The sequence below is a fragment of the Lepus europaeus genome, chromosome 4 (assembly GCF_033115175.1).
Source record: "Lepus europaeus isolate LE1 chromosome 4, mLepTim1.pri, whole genome shotgun sequence".
In the NCBI taxonomy this organism is placed as follows: domain Eukaryota; kingdom Metazoa; phylum Chordata; class Mammalia; order Lagomorpha; family Leporidae; genus Lepus; species Lepus europaeus.
In genome coordinates, this window is record NC_084830.1 from 165,345,725 (window position 1) to 165,366,936 (window position 21,212).

The window sequence follows — 21,212 nt, forward strand, 5'->3', positions numbered from 1 at the left end:
GGAAACCCTCAGGGAGAATATCTATCTGCTCAAGTTTTACAAGCTCTGATTGTAAAGTTATCTTTCATAAAGGACCGTTATCAATTTAATCAATCTCAATGGACTGGTCAAAAACCATCCTGGAAGAAGTCATCACAGGCACCAGTGTTTCAGATGCAGTACCAGCAGGTGCCCCTGAGGCCAACGGCCAAGTGCAGTGGTGCCCTCACGAAGCCACAGCCATGCTGATACCCTGGCAGGTGTCTCTATGCATCCCACAGGGAAGCACACCCCTGGTGAGGACCCCCTGGGCCAACCTCATCAGGCGAACAGGACTCAGTCACGGCAGCCTAGCCTGGAGTGTCCTGGGAAGACCCCACACCTCCATCCCCAGGTATCTCCAGTTTTGATCTTGCTCATTCCTTCATGAGAATGATTTTATTTTTATGTCCCCTGGAAAAACTGAATTTTCCAAAGTGTGTGAATCGTTCAATGTTGTTAACATTTTCGTGTTTTCCTATACGCTGATTGTTTTGGCTTTGTCAGAACATTGCACTGTGCTGTAATTATACATGAAGCCTAGGTCTTTGCATTCACAAAGCCACTGTCTAGCTCATGTGTTCCATATAAAGACAGTATTGCTGTCTCTCCATTCTGTGGGTGGCATCACCTTATCACTTCCTCCATAGACCTCAGGTGAGCACAGGGTGTCAGCCAACATGGACAATGTCACTGTCATTACAGAATTCCTCCATGTGGATATCTCGGGCTCCCAGGAGCTCTGAATCTCGCAAGGTCTGCTGTTCTCAGTGATCTGCATGGGTGCGCTGGCTGGAAATCTCCTGACCATGGAGTCATTGTGACGGACTCACAGCTTCACTTGCCAATGTACTCTTTGTCGGCAACTTATCCCTCATAGACTCTGGTCACGTCTCTGCCACAGTTCCCAAGTCCATCGTGAATTCTCTGGCGGGGAGGAAGTGGATCTCTCTTCTAGCCTGTGCCAAGCAAACTTTCCTGTTTATCTTCTTTGGGTCCACAGGGTTCTTCCCTCTTGTGGTCATGTCCTATGACCGCTATGTCACCACCTGCTGCTCGCTGCACTGCAGGCTCACCATGCCGCCGCAGCAGTGCACATAGGCAGCCAGTGGCTCCTGGGCCAGTGAGCGGCTCTATTCTGCTGTCCACGCGGCAGCCATATTCAGACTTCCCTTCACAGAGTTCAATGTGATCCACCAGTGTTTCTGAAGCATCTCTCAAGTCATGAGGCTCTCACCCAGGACGTGCAGCTCTCCCAGCACGAGGCACTGGCCGTGAATATGCTGTTATCTCACTCCGTCCTGTCGTCTTTCTCATCTCCTACATGACCATCTTTTCCGCAGTGCTCCACATGTGTTCTCCGGAAACCCAGTACAACGTCCTGGCAGCCTGCTCCCCCTAGATGGCCACGTTCTTCCGTGTTTGCTTGCTTGAGCCCCATCTCACACGTGTCTACTGCTCAGGCCCTCCTCACAGCCATGTTCTACACCATGGGGCCCCCGTCCTCAACCCCAGATTAGGACGGCCCTTTCCAGAACACTGAGGAGGACTTTCCGGGTCCTCTGAGGAGCTTTGCCACTTGTTTAACTTGATGACAGTGTTTCACCAATGAAAGTGGGAAGACACTTGCACAAAGACAATTAAAAATTGAGAAAATGTTAATGTTTTAGTCATATGGTCATGTTGAGAAATAAAGGAGACAGACATATAAATAAGTCGTCCACAGTGAGTCATCTGAACAGCTCAGCTTGGATGAGATGAGTTGTTACAGGAGATGTGGATCTGAGTTACGTGTCTGTAGGACCGCTGGATTCTATAGTAGTTTGATTTTCAGGTTTTTGAGGGACCTCCATACTGTTTTCCACCATGCATGCATTGATCCAGCCTCCTACCAGCAGGATCCCTGGACACCCTCCCGACACCTGCCACTCATACACATATACGTGTACACCTGCCACTCATGCACATACATGTGTACACCCACCTCTCATGCACACACACATGTACACCCACCACTCATGCACATACATGTGTACACCCGCCATTCATACACATACACATGTACACCTGCCACTCATGCACACACATGTGTACACCCGCCACTCATGCACATACACATGTACACCTGCCACTCATGCACATACACGTGTACACCCACCTCTCATACACATACACGTGTTTTTGGTGGAAAGCCTTCCCCTGTGTTTCTTGCTGGCAGGTCTACCAGCAGCTAACTTCCTCACCTTTCAGTCATTTGGGAAATTCTTCACTCCTCTTTCATTTTTGAGGGACAGTTTTCCTGGACACAGAATCCTCAGAGCACTGCTAGCAAGGTAGCCCACTCATAGCCCTCCACAACAAGAATTCTTCAGCCATCCTTGGACAAAAACCTGTGGTGGGCATCTGGGAATTCCAGCGGAGGTTCTGAGATCCAGGAGAAGCCCAGACCACAGAAGCAATGTCCAGTTCCACAGCCGGTGTCAGGCCAGCAGGTCACATACCTGGGATCCATGGCAGGTGTCAGGCCAGCAGATCGCACACCTGGGATCCACGGCAGGTGTCAGGCCAGTGGATCACACGCCTGGGATCCAACCCAGAAATGGCCGCTCCTACCAGCATCTGTCTCAACAGCAGACAAGAGAAGCCCTACCTCTCCTTAGCTAGGGTTCCAACTGAGTACTGCTGAGGTCCCAGAGAGGGATTTGCCCTTGTTCCACAGCAGATCCCAAAGGGACCTGGTTTCTACTGCAGTCCCTCTCTGGGGCAGTCAAGGAGCTGTCCCAGCCATGCAGAATACTAAGGGAGGGGGCTCACCCTTCTGAGCCACTGGGACATTTGTGCTGGCATCTGTGACCCAAAAGACAGCCTGAGGAGGCCTCAGCCCCAGCCCTCTCCACGGCAGTCTACGGTGTTTCCCTGAGGCACAAAACCCTGCTGGGAGACTTGCCTGTTTGAACACAAGGACACCCACAGAAGAACACGATGGGGACGTCTCAGCTGCTGCCCCTCTGCCACAGCCCTAGAGTGATGCCACCGGCAGAGGACTGCCTGGAGGCCAGCCCCTGGACACAGCCCCTGGACACAGCCCCTGCCTCCCTGCAGTAGCAGCCCCTGAAGCAGCAAGGTTTTGATGCCAGCTCCTCTTGGCTGCATCCAGGAACCTATAGATCTGTTACAGCCTCCAGGGCAGCTCCCTGGCCACTGCCCACAGAGGACTCAGGGGCTACTGCCCTGGCTCAAGTCCCTCTAAACACTGGGAAGGATTTTCTGGAAGATTTTTTTTTTCCTTTTTTTCTTTTGGCTGATACCACAGGTAGGGCTTGCTAACATCAGCCTCACACAAGATTCTGAATTAGCCATGAAACTCAGTTTCAGCCTCTCCAGGCAGAGGTCTGAGGGCAGAGCTGCCAGCTGAGGCCTCACTGGGAGGTGCACCCATCCGAGTCCCTGTGACGGCCTTTCCAAACACTGTCCCTTAGCAGATCCTCAAATGGTCCTGATCCAGTGCTGACCTCTCCCCTCCATGGAGTAAGAGCAGCTCTGCCTGTGTGAGGACCTGGAAGGACACCCAGCGGTGCCCCCAGCAGGCTGGTGCCCTGACCTTGGTCCCAACATGGATCTTGAAGCACCTCTATAAATTGGCTCCATTCCCTCCTAACCATAGTCTGAGAACAGGCCTGATGGACCAGGAACTCACAGGAAGATGTGCCTCATCAAGACCCTGGAATCCGGCCTGAAGCTACTGGTCTTGGAAACAGACCTGAAATGATCTTGTATGTCAGTTCCATCCCATCTCAGCCATTAGTCAGGGCGGGACAGACAGCCCAGGAACCCACACAGTGATCCAGTCGGAGCACTCCGAGGCCTAGAGGGAGCCACATACCCATAAGCACACCCAGCAATAGGTCTTCTAATCATAGAGTCTGAAGCAGACCCCTATTTCAGCCCCACAGACCAAGGTCCCATAGACCTAGTAGTCCCAGTGCAGCTATGAACCAGGGAGGACTCACGCCCACTGGAGTCCCTAGGAATGCGCTGGCCTCTGTGCTCTTCCCTGCAGACTCGGCATCAGTCAAGTGACCTAGAGCCAATCCCACTCCACTGCAATCCAGGGGCAATCTCCTCAGCTAGCAGACCTATATTTTAATTTGCCAAAACCAGTTTTTAAAGACTGGAAAAGGGGTTTGCACCTTCAAGTGCGGAGACACCAGTGCAAGCATCAGAGAAAACAAGAGACCACCAAAAGAACCACACAGAGCTCCAGTAACTGGGCCCAAAGAAATGGAGACAGGTGAATTCCCTGAAGAGTGACTCAAAATAATCATCTTCAAGAAGTTCAATGAGATTCAACAAAGTACAGACAGTTAAATGAAATTTTTAGAAAAATGCCTGAACAAAATGAGGAGCTTAATAAAGAAATAGAAATCATAGAAAAGAAACAAACAAATCCCAGAGCCAGAGAATATAATGGCAGAACTGAGAAATTCCAGTTTCAACAACACTCAATTCTGCAGGAGGAAGACCTAGTACATTCAGGACCAAGTCATTTGAAATTAGCCAACTAGAGAAACAAAGAGAGGAAAGATTAAAAATTCTTTTAAGAGGGGCCAGTGCTGAGGCACAGTGGGTTAACACCTTGGCCTAAAGTGCCAGCATCCCATATGGGCACCGGTTCTAGTCCCGGCTGCTCTACTTGCAATCCAGCTCTCTGACATGGCCTGGGAAAGCAGCGGAAGATGGCCCAAGTCCTTAGGCCCTTGCATCCATGTTGGAGACCCGGAGGAAGCTCCTGACTTCAGATCAGCGCAGCTCCAGCCATTGCGGCCAACTGGGGAGTGAACCATCGGATGGAAGACTCTCTCTCTCTCTCTCTCTCTCTCTCTCTGCCTCTCTTCTCTCTGTGTGGCTCTGACTTTCAAATAAATAAATAAATCTTTAAAAAAATCTTTTTAAGAAAGCATAAGTGATGTGTGGGACACTACATGCAGGAGTGGGTGGGGAGATACCCCCTCTCCCCAGCCAGTGGGTTATCTACTAGAAATGGGTGAGTTCCTAAAAATATAGAACCTTCCAAAACTAAGTTAGGAAGAAATTGAAAATTCCAACAATTCATACCAGAAGTTGAATCAGTAATCACAAACTTCCCACAAAGAAAAGTCCAGGTCCAGATAACTTCTAAAAAAAATAACGTCAATCCTTTTCAAATCCCCCCAAAATTTAACAGTAAAGACTACTTCCAAGTTAATTCTTTGAGACCAGTATTACCTTAACACCAAAGGCAAACACAGATGCCACAAGAAAACTGAAGGTGCTTATCACTGACAAACACAGATGCAAACATCCGTGATAGAACATTAGCAAACCAAGTCCAACAGCACCCGGAGACTACCATCTCCCATGGCCATGGGGGATGCATGCTAGGATGTGAGGAGGATTCAATACACAGAAAACAGCAGTCACACCCCAAAGATAGTGTGTTCAGCTCCGAATAACCACAAGACAGTGGATGTAAGTGAGCCACATGAATACTGTTGCTTCCTGGTATCTACAAAACTTATATTTAGGAGTGGCCCTTCAGCACAATGGCTAAAATGCCTGTGAGATGCTCACATTGGAGTGACTGCATTGGAGTCCCAGTAACGTTCTGATTCCAGCCTCCTAATGATGCACAGTCTAGGAGGCATCAGGATGTGGATCAAGTACTTGGATTCCTGCCATGCAAATGGATGGAGTTAGATCTGGGTTTCTCATTCCAGCCTGGCCCAGCCCCAGCTATTGTGAGCATTTGGAGAATGAACCAGCAGATGGAAGAGTTTTCTCTCTCTCACTCTCACTCTTGCTCTCGCTCTCTCCCTCTCCCTGCTTCATTCTCAGCCTTTCAAATAAAACTAAAAATTAATTTTTATAATGCTACATTTATATCACACTATGCATTATGTCTAAATGAGTGAATATCTTGATTTAAAAAATACTTCGTAGGCTAACAAAATGCTAAAGATCATATGAACTACTGGTGAAATGGTGCTGATAGATTTGCTTGAACTACAACTTTTCTACAACTGAAAAAAAAGGTCAATATCTGCAAAGCACATTCAAGGGAAGTTCATGAATATATTTAATGTCTATAGTGAAATATGAATTATGATCACCACGTCAACAGCATAAAGGATAAGGAGGAGGTGTTTACACTGGAGATTACAAAATCTGTATCCCACCTATCACCCAAAGGAAGGAAATGGGTGTATGTTCTAAGGCTCGTGGCCCTTTGCCTGTATATCAGTAATTTGATATGGAAATCTGTAAGTCCAACCTATTCACTGGAAAATGAATTAACATTCCCACAGTTTATTGCCAGAAGTTCCAGTAATGAACGTACTGCTGGCTTCTGCTGAACTGGGTCACTGAGCAACTTGTTAAAAATTCCAAGTCCCTGCTGAATTGTCTGAGATTTACATGCATCAGATCAAACTGGAAAATGCCTGATCCCACAGGGCAGCCACAGCCCCTGGGTTGAGATTGATCCAAAAACATAAACCTGGTGAGGGGCACATCCAGTTTCTTGAGCTATGGCTGAGTAGCAGTCCTGGTAACAGAGTGTGGTTAGCAAATGAGATCTGGGAGGAGCGGCCGCCCTCAAACTGGGGCACCTGGAGATTTCCTATTTTCAGATACGCCTTTGGAGAGTCAGGAGCAGAGCAGAGCTTTGATGAACCTCACTGGACGTAGAGCTTTATAAAGAGAAAGCTTCCTATATGGTGAGGCAAAATGAAAGAATAGGAATTAACTGAAGAGTGTCGTCTTCACTCACCCAGAGATTCAGAGTGTTTCTGCTGAGAATTCCTTGGACAATAGGCATAACCCAACCAGAGAGCCTAGGACTAGGTTTCCAGTGTTAATGTTTTCATCTTATATTCTTCCTAATGAGTATATTCTTGTCTTTTTAGAACCCTTCCCATCTCAAGTCAAATTCGTGCATGAAAAAATTTTAAATATAAAATAAATCTGTTACTCTTGTATTAAGAAACTTTCTATAGATTTCTCTGATATTAAAAGTAAAACTTATTGACATAGTCTATATTCTTAAATGTCTTCGTTTCTTATTTAACTCTATCTCACCTTGAATAGATGAGTGGCTGTTGGATTGCTTTTTCTATGAGGTGCTCTTTTAAAATTTTCTTTCTTTTTTATTGAGAGGGAGAGACATACAGACAGGGAACTCTCATCCACTTATTCACCCCCTCAAATGCTTGCAACAGTCAGAACTCCAGACCAAGGCTGGCAACCAGGATCTCAATCCACATGATAGGCAGGGACTCAACTACTTGAGCCATCACCTGGTGCCCAGGGCCTGCACTAGCAGGGAGCTAGAATCAGGAGTGGAGCCAGGACTTGAACCCAGGCACTCCAGCATGGGAAGCAGCATTCTAGGTGGTGTCCCAAGTGCTGTGCAAAATGCCTGCTTTAGGAATACTCTTTAAACAACCAGAAGGTAGTTAATGATATGGGTGGATTACAACCTTGCCTATCAGTAATTACTGTGACTGTAAAAGGATTAAGTTATCCAATAAAAAGACTACAGAAACTGAATAGGTTAGAAAAGAAGGAAGACACAGGGTATGCTGCACACAACAGATTCACATCACCTGTGAGGATGCATGCGGATTGAAAGCAAAGAGACAGAACACATATGTCATATAAAGAGGAAGCAGAAGAGCAGGGGTAGCTCTATTACTCCAGACTAAACAGATTTTAAGTCAAAAACAGCAAAAGAGACAAATATCATTTTACAATGACAAAAAGGCCACTTCTAGAAGAGCATGTAATGGTAAGTGCCTATGCACACAACAACACAGCACTTGAATACACGAAGCAGGAGTAGGTGTTTGTGCAGTGACAGAGCTGCTTGTGGGATTCCCACACCCATACTGGAATGTGTGGTCATGCCTGGTCATGGCTTGTGTGATTGGGTTCCTGCCACCCATGTAGGATTGAGTTCCAGGCTCCTGGGTTGAAGTCCAGGCTCCTAAATTCGACACTATAGCCTTTGCAAGCATCTGGAGAATGGGCTGGAGAATGGGCGCTCTCTCTGCCTCTCTAATAAGTAAATGGGGACACATAATACACATAGGAAGGAAGTTAGGAAGGGAGGGAGGGAAGGGGAAGGGGGGAAGGAAATGAAATAAAGACATGGTATACTGCTATAAAGAAATATTTTTCAGCCTTTCAAAAAGAAAGAAATCCTATGTCGTTGTGATAGATGCCTGCCCCTGCAGAACTTGTCAGTAAATGAACTAAGCTGGGAAGAGAAGCATGCTTCTACTCGTATGAAAAGGGAAAAGTGCAACGTTCCGCTGGCTTGCAGTACCTGAAGCCCCACGGTCACAGAAGTAGAGGACAGAGTAGTGGTGCTAGGGAGGGGAGACGAGAGACAGGGAGTTTTTCTCCAGCACGCATTTCAGTTATGTGAGAGAGTAGGTCAGAAGCTCTTACAGCGCAGTGCCTGCAGGAGCACTGTCCCGTGCACCTGGAAAGCTGTCTCGTGCTGTGTTCTCACAGTACAACAGCAAAAAGGAGGTGCAGCGAGGTGGCTAAGGTGATGGACGTTCCACTGTTGTGGCCTCATCTTCCCTTGTGTGTGCACGTGTCATGACTCAGCAAACTGCCTGCACTAAGTGTTATGCCTCTTGCCTAGCAACTACACCTCAATAAGGCTGGTTTTCCAAAATATAGGAAATAATGTGTCTTGAAGTCTGATTATTCTATTGATCTAATGAATGAAGAGGTTTAGAGCAAAGTTACTGACCCACTTTCCAAAGGCACATATCCACAACGCACATAGTAACCTTCAGACCCCTAAAGGAAAGGAGCTAAGCTGTAAAAAAAAAAAAAAAATGATGCTTTGATTATTTCATCTCTTCCACCTATCTTTTAATTCTGAAAATGTATTTTTAAATAAGAAACAATCTATGGAGAAGAACAGTTAATACGATATCCCTCCTATCAAGGCATTGGGACAATGAGTCAGTATTTTCTGCCTGACAGAGGAAGCACATATAGAAATCTGTCATTTTGCAACATGCAACTTTAACATGCGACATTATGAAGTAAATAAAAAGTCTTTGGCCAAAAACTAAACATTTCACTCAAATTATTAAAAACCTCATAACCTAGATAAACCACTGTTAGATATGTAACATTTAATTGTTTGAATTTTTGGGAAAAAGTATCAGAAATAAAGTATGGGACCAGCATTGTGGTGTAGCAAGTAAAGCTGCTGCCTGTGATGCCAGCATCCCACATGGGCACCAGTTCATGTCTTGGCTGCTGTACTTCCAATCCAGCTCCCTGTTAACCCACCTGGGAAAGCAGTGAAAGATGACCCACATACTTGGGCCCCTGCACCCACGTGGGAGACCCAGATGAAGCTCCTGGCCTCTGGCTTCAACCTGGCCCTGCCCTAGTTGTTATGGCCATTTGTGGAGTGAACCAGCAAGTGGAAAATCTCTCTCTGTCTCTCCCCCTCCCTGTAACTCTTTCAAATAAGTCTTTTCAAAAATAAAGTCTGAACATTGAGGTGAGGCTCCCAGGTTACATCCATGCAGAGATCTCTTCCCTGAGGCCTGAGCTCCTGGTTAAATAGCACATCTTCCTTGGTTACAGGATGAAATGAAGGGATGGCAACTGAACCGGGCATGGTGTTTGGAACTCTGAGTGTGACCAAGACAACGCTGGGTTACAGGGCTCACAACAAGTGCCTGGAGCACCACATCCATGTGGTGCATAGCTGTCCTGAAAAAAATCTCTTTAGTACCTCTTTAACATCCTTGTTCCTCAAGGTGTAGATGATGGGATTCAAGGTGGGGGTGACCATGGTGTAGAAGAGAGAGATGAACTTGCCTTGGTCCTGGGCATAACTGTGGCTGGGTTGCAGGTACATGTAGATTATGGTGCCATAGAAGATGACCACCACCACCAGGTGGGAGGAGCATGTGCTGAAGGCTTTGTGCCTCACCTCCACTGACCTGATCCTCAGCACAGCCCGGGTGATGAAGCCATAGGAGATGAGGATGAATGCTGGCGGGAGTATGAGGAACGGGACGCTGACCCCTAAGAGCACCAGCTCGTTGATGGTGGTGTCCACACAGGCCAGCTTGAGGAGAGCTGGGACTTCACAGATGAAATGGTCCAGCCTGTGGCTGCCACAGAGAGGCAACTGCAAGGCAAGGGTGGCGTGGACCAGGGCATTGGCCAAGCCGCTGAGCCAGGAGACACAGGCCAGCTGCCGGCACATGCGTGGGCTCATGATGACAACATAGTGCAGGGGTCTGCATACAGCGACGTAGCGATCCAAGGCCATCACTGCCAAGAGCACGCACTCGGTGGAGCCCAGGGCCAGAGAAACGTAAAGCTGCACCACGCAGCCGCTGTGAGTGATGGTCTTCTCTGATCCTCGCAGGTTGACTAAGGTCTGAGGGGCAAGGCTGCTGGTGAAGCAGAGATCCAGGACAGAGAGGTTGCCGAGGAAGAAGTACATCGGGGTATGCAGAGGGGGGTCCAAGTAGGAGATGACAATGATGGTGAAGTTCCCCACAAGGGTTAGCAAGTAGAAGAACAGGACAAATGCGAAAAGCATGGCCTCCAGGCGAGGGTGATCCGAGAAGCCTACGAGGATGAAACCCACCAGGGCACTCTCATTGGCCCATCCCATCCCTCCAGAGGGAGTGGCACCTGCTAAGAGAGGAACAGAACAGGTGCGCTTGGCATCCTTCATTCTAGAGTGACAGAGTGAGAGAGCTGAGAGGACCATGGAGGCTGCCGGCCTGGCCCCTGATGCTGACTCAGAAGACACGTCCGAGACTCCTCTTTGAAACCATGAACACTTCCAACGTTGGAGTTCTCTGGGGACTGACTGTCAAAGCTGATCAAAGTGGGTATTCCCAAGCGTATCCAAAAGTGTGCCAACACCGACTCTGAAAATAGGTTAATTGCTCTCGAGATAAAGAAGTGGGCAGCATCTTGTGGTAAACTGTTGAGGAAATCCTGCACACAAAATGCAATATTGAGGTCTGACAGGCACAAATGAGTGATAAAAATTTAAAAGGGATGTTTGAAAGCTGACCAAAGTAAGTGCTTTGTCAAATAGATTTGCAAAATGATATTATTTTTCAAATATAGAGATTGGGAAGCTTTTATTGATGAAATTAATTAATTAAAACAATACCTTTAAAAATGACTGACATTTGCATGAAAGGGAATATATGATTTTTTTATATATAGGAGAACATTATAATAGGTAGAAAATATAGATGTGCTTGTGGAACTAAAATATATATTTCAAATTACCTCATACAAGTTCTCTTAATGATTAAACAGTAAAAAACCTTCATTTTAAAATATTATTTATTATTTATACAAACCAGAAAAGTAAATCATACTCCAAGAGCTTACAGGATTAATAAAGATATTAAAATAGATTTTTATAAATATATAATTTATTTAAAAGAACTCAGGTAAATCTATCAAAACTCCTTAACTTTCGACATGACAAAAGCACAAGTGGAATCACAAACAGAAGTGAGAGGAGGCTGTGTGGGCCACGTGGACGGTCCTCTTGTCTCTGTGAGGTCAGGAAGGTGAGTGTAGAAGGTGTGCCCTGGAGACAGCGTCTGAGGCAATCCGTGACATACTGAGTGAAACAGAAGCCTGGCTTTGCCAAGCAGAGAGCCGTGGGCCACGCAGGCACCCAGGGCACAGCAGAGGGGTGTTCCCGGTCCCTGCTCTTGTGTTGGCAGGAAGGTGGACGGCTTAGACAAGGACGGCAGGGAGTTCTCAAGTTGTCGGCTGGGTTTGTGCATGAGTAGACAAGAATCACCAACAGTGACATTAAAGAATGACAGAAGAAAAGCAATCAAATGAAAATAAGAAAATTAACGCAATTCTGAAGTCTCTGTGGAGAGAGAAGCAGACTGAGGCTGCAGGATGACCTCTTCCCTGCTGTTAGCACTGGGGACTCGGGAATGAGGGAGCACAATGCCCACTCTCAAAACCTTGTCTCATTTACCCGGATTCCCAATTCAAAACTGGCCTCCCATCAGCCGGCACAGCAGGGGGAGGAGGGTGGCAGTCCCTGTGGGGCCTTTGGCTCCCTGCCTCCCTGGGGAGGGTGCTCTGCTTCTGTTTGTCCCTGTGCCTGAGACACTACAGGAAACGCGACAACAGGAGTGAAAAACAGACCAAAAACCAGCATTAATGCAAGCTTGTCACACGCACAGTTACAGAAGTGGGCAGTAAACAGCCACAAACACACAAATGAACGACAAATAGAACAGGGTTCAGGGAGGGCCAAGGAGGGCGAGGAACCTCAGAGAGGGACTTCTCGTGTTTTCTGAACATGACAATGACGTGTGTGTGTGCATGTGCATTGTGATTGTGTGCGTGGGTTTGTGCATGTGTACATGTGTGTGTGCATGTGTGTGCAGGTGCATATGATTGTGTGTGCATGTGATTGTGCACATGTGTGCATGTAAATATGTGTGACTGTGTGTGTGTGTGTGTGTGAAGGGGAAAAATGCACATTGCACAGTGAGAACTACAGTTTAGCTTGCGAAGGACTTGGAAATTCACATTAAGAAAGCAAAACTATGAATGGTTTTGAATGAGACTGACTTGAAACATCTTAATCTGACAGCATAGACTTGACTGGAATAAATGACGGGGGTCGGCACCATAGCTCACTTGGTTAATCCTTTGCCTGCGGTGCCAGTATCCCATGTGGGCACCGGTTCTAGTCCCGGCTGTTCCTCTTCCCATCCAGCTCTCTGCTGTGGCCCAGGAAGGCAGTAGAGGATGGCCCAAGTGCTTGGACGCCTGCACCCGTGTGGGAGACCAGGAAGAAGCACCTGGCTCCTGGCTTTGGATCGGTGCAGCTCTGGCTGTAGCGGCCATTTGGGGGGTGAACCAACAGAAGGAAGACCTTTCTCTCTGTCTCTCTCTCTCACTGTCTAACTCTATCTGTCAAATTAAAAAACAAAAAAGTAAGAAGAGAACGAAGGTAAATAATAGCCTGAGTCAAGAGTGAGTGGCCTTGGCCTCTAAATCCCCTTCACAAGAAGCCCCGTGCAGCCGGCCGGACACCAGCATCTTGGCTCTTGTGCTCCCGGCACCCTCCTGAGTGCCTGCTTGCACACACACACCTCACCCTCAGCCTCACCAAGAGCTGGCCGTGTGCTGACCATCCTCCCTCCCTCGCTCAGGCAACCGTTCCACAGGCCCTCATTACCAGCACCCAGAGCCCACCCCGCCGGTGAGATCCACTCTGTGGCCCTCCCACACCCCACCTACTTCCTTTATTCACTGTGGCCGTCTGACACTGACTGAGGTCTGACACAGAGGGGCCGGGTCTCCCGATATCAGGGACACGTTCACTAACACAAATGTTCACTAACACACCAGGAAGCGCCCGACGAGGAGATGAACGCATTTGCAGGTGCCCTGTTTCTGTGCTCAGATTGCTGCAGGGTCCCTCTGGATAGCAGACACTGGGAAAACAGGAAGTGGCTAATGTTGGGACCTGCTCAGCTGGGAGCCAGCCTGTGCCACAGGCATCAGAGACCCAAGTAAGGCAACAACAGCAACGTGGAAGGCAGGAAGCCCAATCTCCAGCTGTGATGGGGTAGCCTGGAGCCTGAGCCCCTCTCCCTCCCCGACTGTGTGTGTAACGAGAAAGCGAGGGAATCAGCACAGCTGTGGAGTCTACACCTGAGAGTGTGCCGAGGATAAAAGGTCCCTGCAGCTCCATGCCCTAGGATTGGGCAGAGGGAGTTGGGGAGGCCAGGCATGGAAAAGCATTGCATACACGTCAAAGATGAGAGAGCTGACTTTAGGGTCCCCTCTCCCCCTTACAAGAATGTCATGGAAGAGACCCTGAAGAAGATCCTGCCAGAGCACCAAAGAACAAGAAAGGAAGACACCTAGGACAGAAAGGCCACGTGAAGGAGAGGGACCAAAGGGGCCTGAGCTGCGGCAGCCCCTTCAGAGTCCTCGGTGCACTGCCTGGGCAGCAGCTGGAGTGGGCAGAGCAGCTGCCCCAGGCCTCCATGTCCAAGTAGAGCCTTTGCCACACCTGGCTCCCATCCACGGGCTGACACCAGTATCCTACCCTGCACCACCGCCCAAGCCTCCTGCCTGCAAAACGCTGAGGACAGTCTGAGAAGTCATGGCCATTGCCTCCCTCTGTTTGTAGAAATCCCATTTAAGGCAGAATTTCATTTTCCAGTCTGTTCTACTGTGCACTAGTCTTCTGTGATTACTCTGACAATTGTTGACAATGTAAGATGGTGGTTCTGATTCCCTGTATCTGTGAGATGGGTGGTTATGGTTCCCTATACCTGTGAGATGGGTGGTTACGTTTCCCTTTATCTGTAAGATGGGTGGTTCTGGACTCCCTGTATCTGTCAGATAGGTGGTTATGGACTCCTTGTATCTGTCAGATGGGTGGTTATGGACTCCCCGTGTCTGTGATGTAGGTGACTATAATTCTGTGTCTGTGAGGTAGAGGGTTATGGTTCCCCGTGTCTGTGACATGGGTGTCCATAGTTCCCCGTGTCTGTGACATGGGTGTCCATAGTTCCCTGTGTCTGTGAGATGAGTGGTTAAGGACTCCCTGATCTGACATAGGTGGCTATGGACTCCCCGTGTCTGTGACATGGGTGGTTATGGACTCCCTGATCTGTGACATAGGTGGTTATGGACTCCCCGTGTCTGTGACATGGGTGTCCATAGTTCCCTGTGTCTGTGAGATGAGTGGTTAAGGACTCCCTGTGTCTGTGACATGGGTGGTTATGGACTCCCCGTGTCTGTGACATGGGTGGTTATGGACTCCCCATGTCTGTGAGATGGATGGTTATGGACTCCCTGACCTGTGACATAGGTGGTTATGGACTCCCCGTGTCTGTGACATGGGTGGCTATAGTTCCCTGTGTCTGTGAGGTGGAGGATTACGGTTCCCCATGTCTGTGACATGGGTGGTTATGGCTTCCCGTGTCTGAGATAAATATGGTTCTCCATGTCTGTGACATGTGTGGTTATGGTTCCTCGTGTCTGAGATGGGGGTTATGGTTCCCCGTGTCTGTGACATGGGTGGTATGGTTCCCCGTGTCTGTGAGATGGGGGTTCTGGACTCCCCAGTGTTTCTTGAGGTGTCATAGGACCTGGGTGGAAGCTGCCAGCCTGGTCTGATGTTGAGGCAGAATCTTCTTTCTGCACCAGTGTTGATTCTTGTTGACTCGAAAGCCTGAGCAATACAGAGCCACCACAATTTCATCTCACAGTGGTAACAGTCAAGAAAGGACCTGGAAATCATTTTAATCCTAGTCAGTAAAATGCAGCCAATGACTCACCATCCAACCCCTTCTGGTGGCACTTGCTCTGTTCCCCCGTCTGAGCTGGCACAGAGCCCCCAAGTGCAACCATATGTGATGCTGCAGGACACTCCTTTCAGCTCTCCTACATGAGTGTCAACACTAGGCTAAGGTCGCTGCCCCACTGGAATGAACGTTGTGTCCTTGTATCTATCCTTCGCTCCATCATAGTCATCACCTTGGTCATTACCATCACTACCTATCGTGTTCTTAGTGAAGAATTTCTCACTTTAAAGTGTTAATCAGTTGTAATAACTAACTGCATGGCTCTAACTTGCACTTACAAAGAATGACAAAAATTACCCCTTCCCCTTATTCGATGCCACTAAACGTCACCATTACTTCAATTAAACATCAAACTCAACAGTGACAGGAACTCATTAACTTTCATAAACCCATTCAAAACGCAGAGATACTCAAGGCTAAAAAGACTGAATTCTTACTTACTATCAAGAACACTTAAATGGATTCCCATTTTCCATCTCTCCAGAAAGCAAGTGATCCAGCATTTTCTCAGGCTTGTGTCTTGGTGTCCAACTAACTTACAAACCATGAGACACCTGGCTTCAATCCGAAAACTGCCAAGACTCAGGTTTCTGGCCTTTCCTGAGATTAGTATTGGAGAAATGGGCCGCCTCATGAAAAGGCTGGGGTTTGTTTTTGGTTACCAACGCTTTGGGGAAACCTGTGTCCCCAGCAGACAGTCAACTAAGGGACTGACTCCCCGTGGGGATCATCAGGGAAAAGGCTGTGCCCATTCCCCCAGCATGAGGTCTTCGGTCTCCCTCAGAGATTGTTCTGGAACTTTCTGCTTCACAAGGGAAACAGAAGCCAGAAACTATTATCTGATAAATGTCTACATTTACTGTCCGTTTTTGCAACCTCACCTTTTGTTCCTAAGCTTTTACACATTGCATAAATTCATCAGACCCCATTCCCATAGCCTCTCGTCAATCTAGACTGTGTGTGGATCCCTCTCCTGAAAACCAGCCTACATCCTGCAGTAGCCTGCTATGTCCATGATGGACCTCAAACTCAATGAGCTTAAGTCAAACCCTGTTCTTGCCACAGTGTTCCCAGCAAAAAGCAACCTGTCCCTATCTTCCATTTATGCAAGTTAGAAGCTCGGGACCATCTTTAATGTGACTTGTGATAACTTTGTCTCCTTTACTCTCTACACTCAGTAATGTGGGGGCCAGTGCTGTGACATAGTGAGTAGAGCCTCCCCTTGTAGTACTGGCAACCCACATGGGCATCAGTTCCAGTCCCACCTGGCTCTGCTTCTGGTCCAGTTTCCCTGTTGATGCACCTGGGAAAGCAGCGGAAAATGGTTTAAGTCCTTGGACCCCTGCACCTACATGGGAAACCCAGAAGAAGCTCCTGACTCCTGGCTTTGGCCTGGCCTGGCAATTGCAGCCATTTGGGGAGTGAATCAGCAGATGAAAGACCTCTCTCTCTCTGCCTCTCTCTCTCTCTCTGCCTCTCTATAACTCTGCCTTTCAAATAAATAAATAAACTTTTTAAAAGATGAAGTTACATGAGCAGATGTTAACACCTCAATATTCAATATCTTAAATCTCGAGCTGCAGAATAGCCAATGATAATTGCGTATAATTTTTGAGCGGAAAGAAGATATCCTCTGTTAAAATGTAACTATTGTATCAAATTAAGGAAAAAAGGTGAGTTCAAAATAAGTCTGCAGATTTGTGCCTAGTAGAAGAAGAGTTGTGACTAAGACCCAAAGCTTGTCTTTCTGATTCCCATGTTCCTTGCATCTGTGGGCCTTGTCATGTGGGGCACTAGTTGGGATGGAGTGACATGCTGAAATGGAATTTATTTTACAAATGTCTGTCTCCCATTCTCCTTCAATAGCCAGAGCCTTACACTGTCTTTATATTTGGTTTAAATTTTTTGTGAACTCTGGATATAGAGTCTTCAAATTTTAATTGTTTCCTATATGAAATATGCCAACATAGTTTTGATATTATTTGGGAAGAAAAAGCATCATGTCACATCTTGTTTTTAAAAATCACCTTCACTTTTCTTGGCATGCAACATCACTAATTTACCTGTGTTACATGAGCAATTGCATTAAGTCGCTGGTCATGCTCAGATTGTTACACTAGAGGTTCTATTAATTCATAATTCATTCACTGACTGCACTCAAAGTGTTACCCTCACTTTTGCCACAGCATCCAGCCAAGAAGAATGGGAGAAGTAAATTTTCTCCAGGGGCTCCCCGATTCTTCTTAAGCTTGTGCAGCCCCTTCCCATCACTTAGCCACAGCCAACAACACACTTTTCCCTCTTCTCACCTTGAAACCTTTGTTCTGAAAAGGCTACATTTAGTCCCATCAAGATGTTCCTATCTCATTGATTCCGGTTGTTAAAACATGCCAGTCTGTATTTATCACATTTCCTAATCCTCTTCATCTGCCAAAAATCTCACAGGGTTGAGAAATTCACCTCTGCTCACAGGGAGGCCGTGCTACTCTGTGCAGGCCCCTACTCACAGGTGACACATCTGGCTGCTGGTGCCCACGGCCACCCCAGCTGGGCTAAAAGCTCCAGGAGCCCTGCGAGCCTACCCCACACCTGGGTGTCATTCACACTTCCTAAGCGAGCTTGCTAATGGAAGAAATGTCCATCTCCATGGGCAATAAAAGAAACACAGGGGCCCCACTTTTAAGTGTGTTCTGAAAAGCCTATCTGAAAACATGGAGGCCCTGTAGACCCTGGGCAGCCACTGGTCCTACCAGGGCAGGTTGGGAGGACTTGGAATCATTGCTGAAAATCCAGAGCTGCACAGCGCAGGAGGACTCACTCTGAAAACATCAGCAGACGCTTTGTACCAGCACCACAGCAGCAGCACAGCCACTCAAGGGGAAGCCATTCCAGCAAACTTGAAGCTGGGACACTGGTCAAAGTGTCTGCTAGTATCAAAACACAGCCAGAAAGCAGATGACTGCTAAGACATGGGGGAGAATGCGGTGTTCCTGCCAACGTGAAGCAGCAGGGCCATCGGTAGATAGCGGGGGATTTCGTGAGTGCTTTGTCTTCTCTGAGTCTTCCCTGCTCAAAACACAACTCTGCTTCAACCATCCAAGCCCATGAGGGACTGATACGGAGCCAGAACAAGGCCTCCACTGCCCTCAGCACAGAACTTTCAGGGGTCTGTAGCACTTTGGGGAGCTTTGGGAAACAGCAGGCTGTGTCACTGGAGCACATGCCCACACAGCCTGGACTGGGGGTGGGAGGAAGGCTCTGTCTGGCAGTGGGGCCGCTCTGCTTGTGCCCGGCCTTCCTCTCACAAGGCTTCCCTCTTCATCCAGCCCCACTACTGGGTGCTCCAGGGCTGCAGCTTGTGGAGGCCCAAGAGAATGCCACCAGCCTGCGAAGCCTGCAGTCAGCTCTTTGATTTCAATGCCACAATTCCTGTTCCTTGTCCCTTCGTGGGCCTTATCCCAGTCTCATTTCTCTGATTCTCTGGTGGCTTCTGTAGGATCCATATTTCCTAATGGCAATGAATTCAATGCTATTTTTTTTTTTTTTGCTGATTTTCTTTCTAATTCTGGCAAACAGCACTTGCAGCAATCAGTAACTTACAAAAAATGTTAACAGAGGGGCAAATAACCAGTTGAGAAATCAATGCCCCGAACACTGGAGAGGCAGAAGCAGGGCCAGGCATCATTCTCCTGGTGATACTTCTGCTTATGGCCGGTTACCAAGGACACTTAGAAACGACTGTCACACATGGACATCCCACAACCTCCTCCAGTATTTTTCCTCATCTCATAGAACTCATTCACTCTGAATATAGATTGTTATTTTCTTTCCACATTGATCGTGAAGTGAAATAGAAAGTATACTACTACTCCATGTTCACATGTTTTCCTAGAATCAAGATGTGAAAATTCTTCCATCCAGAAGGGAGAGGACAAAGGGAAAGGCTGTTCATTCAGTGGCGCCATGGAAAATGAAGACGGGCCCTCAGTGTAAGTAACTGAGGGGCCTCAATAAGCTTACTAAGCTTTTTTCTGGAGCTTAAATCTCCAAACTCTGAAGATGCAAGTGTGCTGTAGCTCTCCTGGAGGTCAACTCTGCCCCTGTGACACACTGACATCAGGGCTGGGGTGATGCTCCTACCTCCAAGACACACCTGAGTGGGCAGTCACACGTGTGACCCACAAGACGATGACAGTCACTGCTGTGCCCGGCCTCTTTGAAGAAGCAGGTGCAGCCTGAGTCTCTGCTCTGAAGTTAGTTACTGAAAGCAAACCTGGTCCACCTTAAGTGTTTGTCTTTCTCTAAACCTCCAGCTTTGTCTTAGCTCATTTGCAAAAGTTCTTTTTTGTCATCAAAATGGACCTATAGTCAGTGTCCTGCCACCAGGACATCATCATCCTCTCTCGTGGCACTCATGGAGCCCCTGCGGTGTAATGAAAACTCGAGGACGCTGGCGACAGAAAAGGCCTGGGGCCAAGCCCTGGTCTTCCATGCTTCACATGTGGTACTGGACCCCGCTGAGCTTCACGTGTCTCTCGCACTGCTGGGATGGTAAGGACCACGGGAAACTTGCCCAATGGTGGGGTGAGGGCACTGGGTAAACAGGGCACTAAGTGAGGTCAGCAGCTTCCAGGGACTCACAAGCTGCCCAGCCTCGCACAGCCCCTGCCAGCCCACCCTCAGTGTCCTTCCTGCCACACTTGGTGCTGTGTCCACTCACGAATCTGCCTCCACAGCTCCACACACCCCCTCAGACTCTAGAGAAAAGCCACCTTCCTGGGACAATGCTTCACCCTTCGTATGCACTTCCATATTTATACAGTACTAGCACTCAAAGACAGTGACGGTAATGCCCAACCTAACTCTTTGTCCTTAATATCGAGCATTTTCTCCTGCAAGTTTGTTAAGTAAGCATGTGGATTTGTCGAGCACAGTGGTGGTGTTGGAGGTGTTCAGAGGAAGCACAGGAAAGAAGCCTGAGAGAGAACGAGGCACATGCCACAGGGAAGCAGCGCCGTGTCCGGGGGCAGCACACACAGTGGCATGTGTCCCATGGACCCCTACCTGCACGATCACTGCAGCGACACCTGGGCCCACACCATAGCTCACAACACAAACAAGCAAGTACACTAAACACATGTGTGTTTACACAGGGGTGAGAATTTACATGAAGGCCTTGTCATTTATTTCACTGTATTTTCTATTCTATGTAGATGTATGTGTAGTCTATTTCATTTTTACAGACTGTTCCATCCAATTATAAACATATTGAAGGTAATTTCCCCATCTTTTTTAACAATACATTTAAGTACTTCTTTATAGACTAGATTAAAACTATTATTTAGTTATTTCTTGCTGGACATTATTGCAACTAATCTACCCATCCATACTCTTGGACACATGCTATGTTCCTGTCCATATGCTAGATATGAGGAATATAAAGTAAGCAAGAGATGAACTTTGTCAGCCACTTGTTGCTGCTGCATTTGTCCTGCCCATAGGGGCTGCTACCAACTTCCAGCTACGCAGGGGTTCAGGAGCTGGACTCTGCTCTCAGGGTGACCGCTGACCCCTCACTTGCCTTGGGAAGTGGTGCTGTGGCCCTGGGACTAAGGGTGTTCATGTGCAAAGTGGAGCTGTTTCCTGGTGCACCTGAGACACACTGCCACGAGGAACTGAAGTCATACTTGCCATGGGAACACGAGAGCCCAAACCAAGTCCACAGGAGACCGAGAAACATCAGGGGCTCACCAGGAGCCAAGTTCTGTT

General features: G+C 47.8%; 1 protein-coding gene across 1 annotated transcript; it reads right to left on the reverse strand.

Moving 5' to 3' along the window:
- Window positions 1-9,760: 9,760 nt before the first annotated feature.
- Window positions 9,761-10,726, reverse strand: LOC133758857 (olfactory receptor 2G3-like). Its single transcript, XM_062189993.1, has one exon. The coding sequence runs from the start codon at window positions 10,724-10,726 to the stop codon at window positions 9,761-9,763; it is 966 nt and encodes a 321-aa protein (XP_062045977.1).
- Window positions 10,727-21,212: the final 10,486 nt, after the last annotated feature.

What these genes read in the sequence shown, in the direction of transcription:
- LOC133758857 (XM_062189993.1), bottom strand. Translation starts at nt 10,726, where the DNA reads ATGGGATGGGCCAATGAGAGTGCCCTGGTGGGTTTCATCCTCGTAGGC.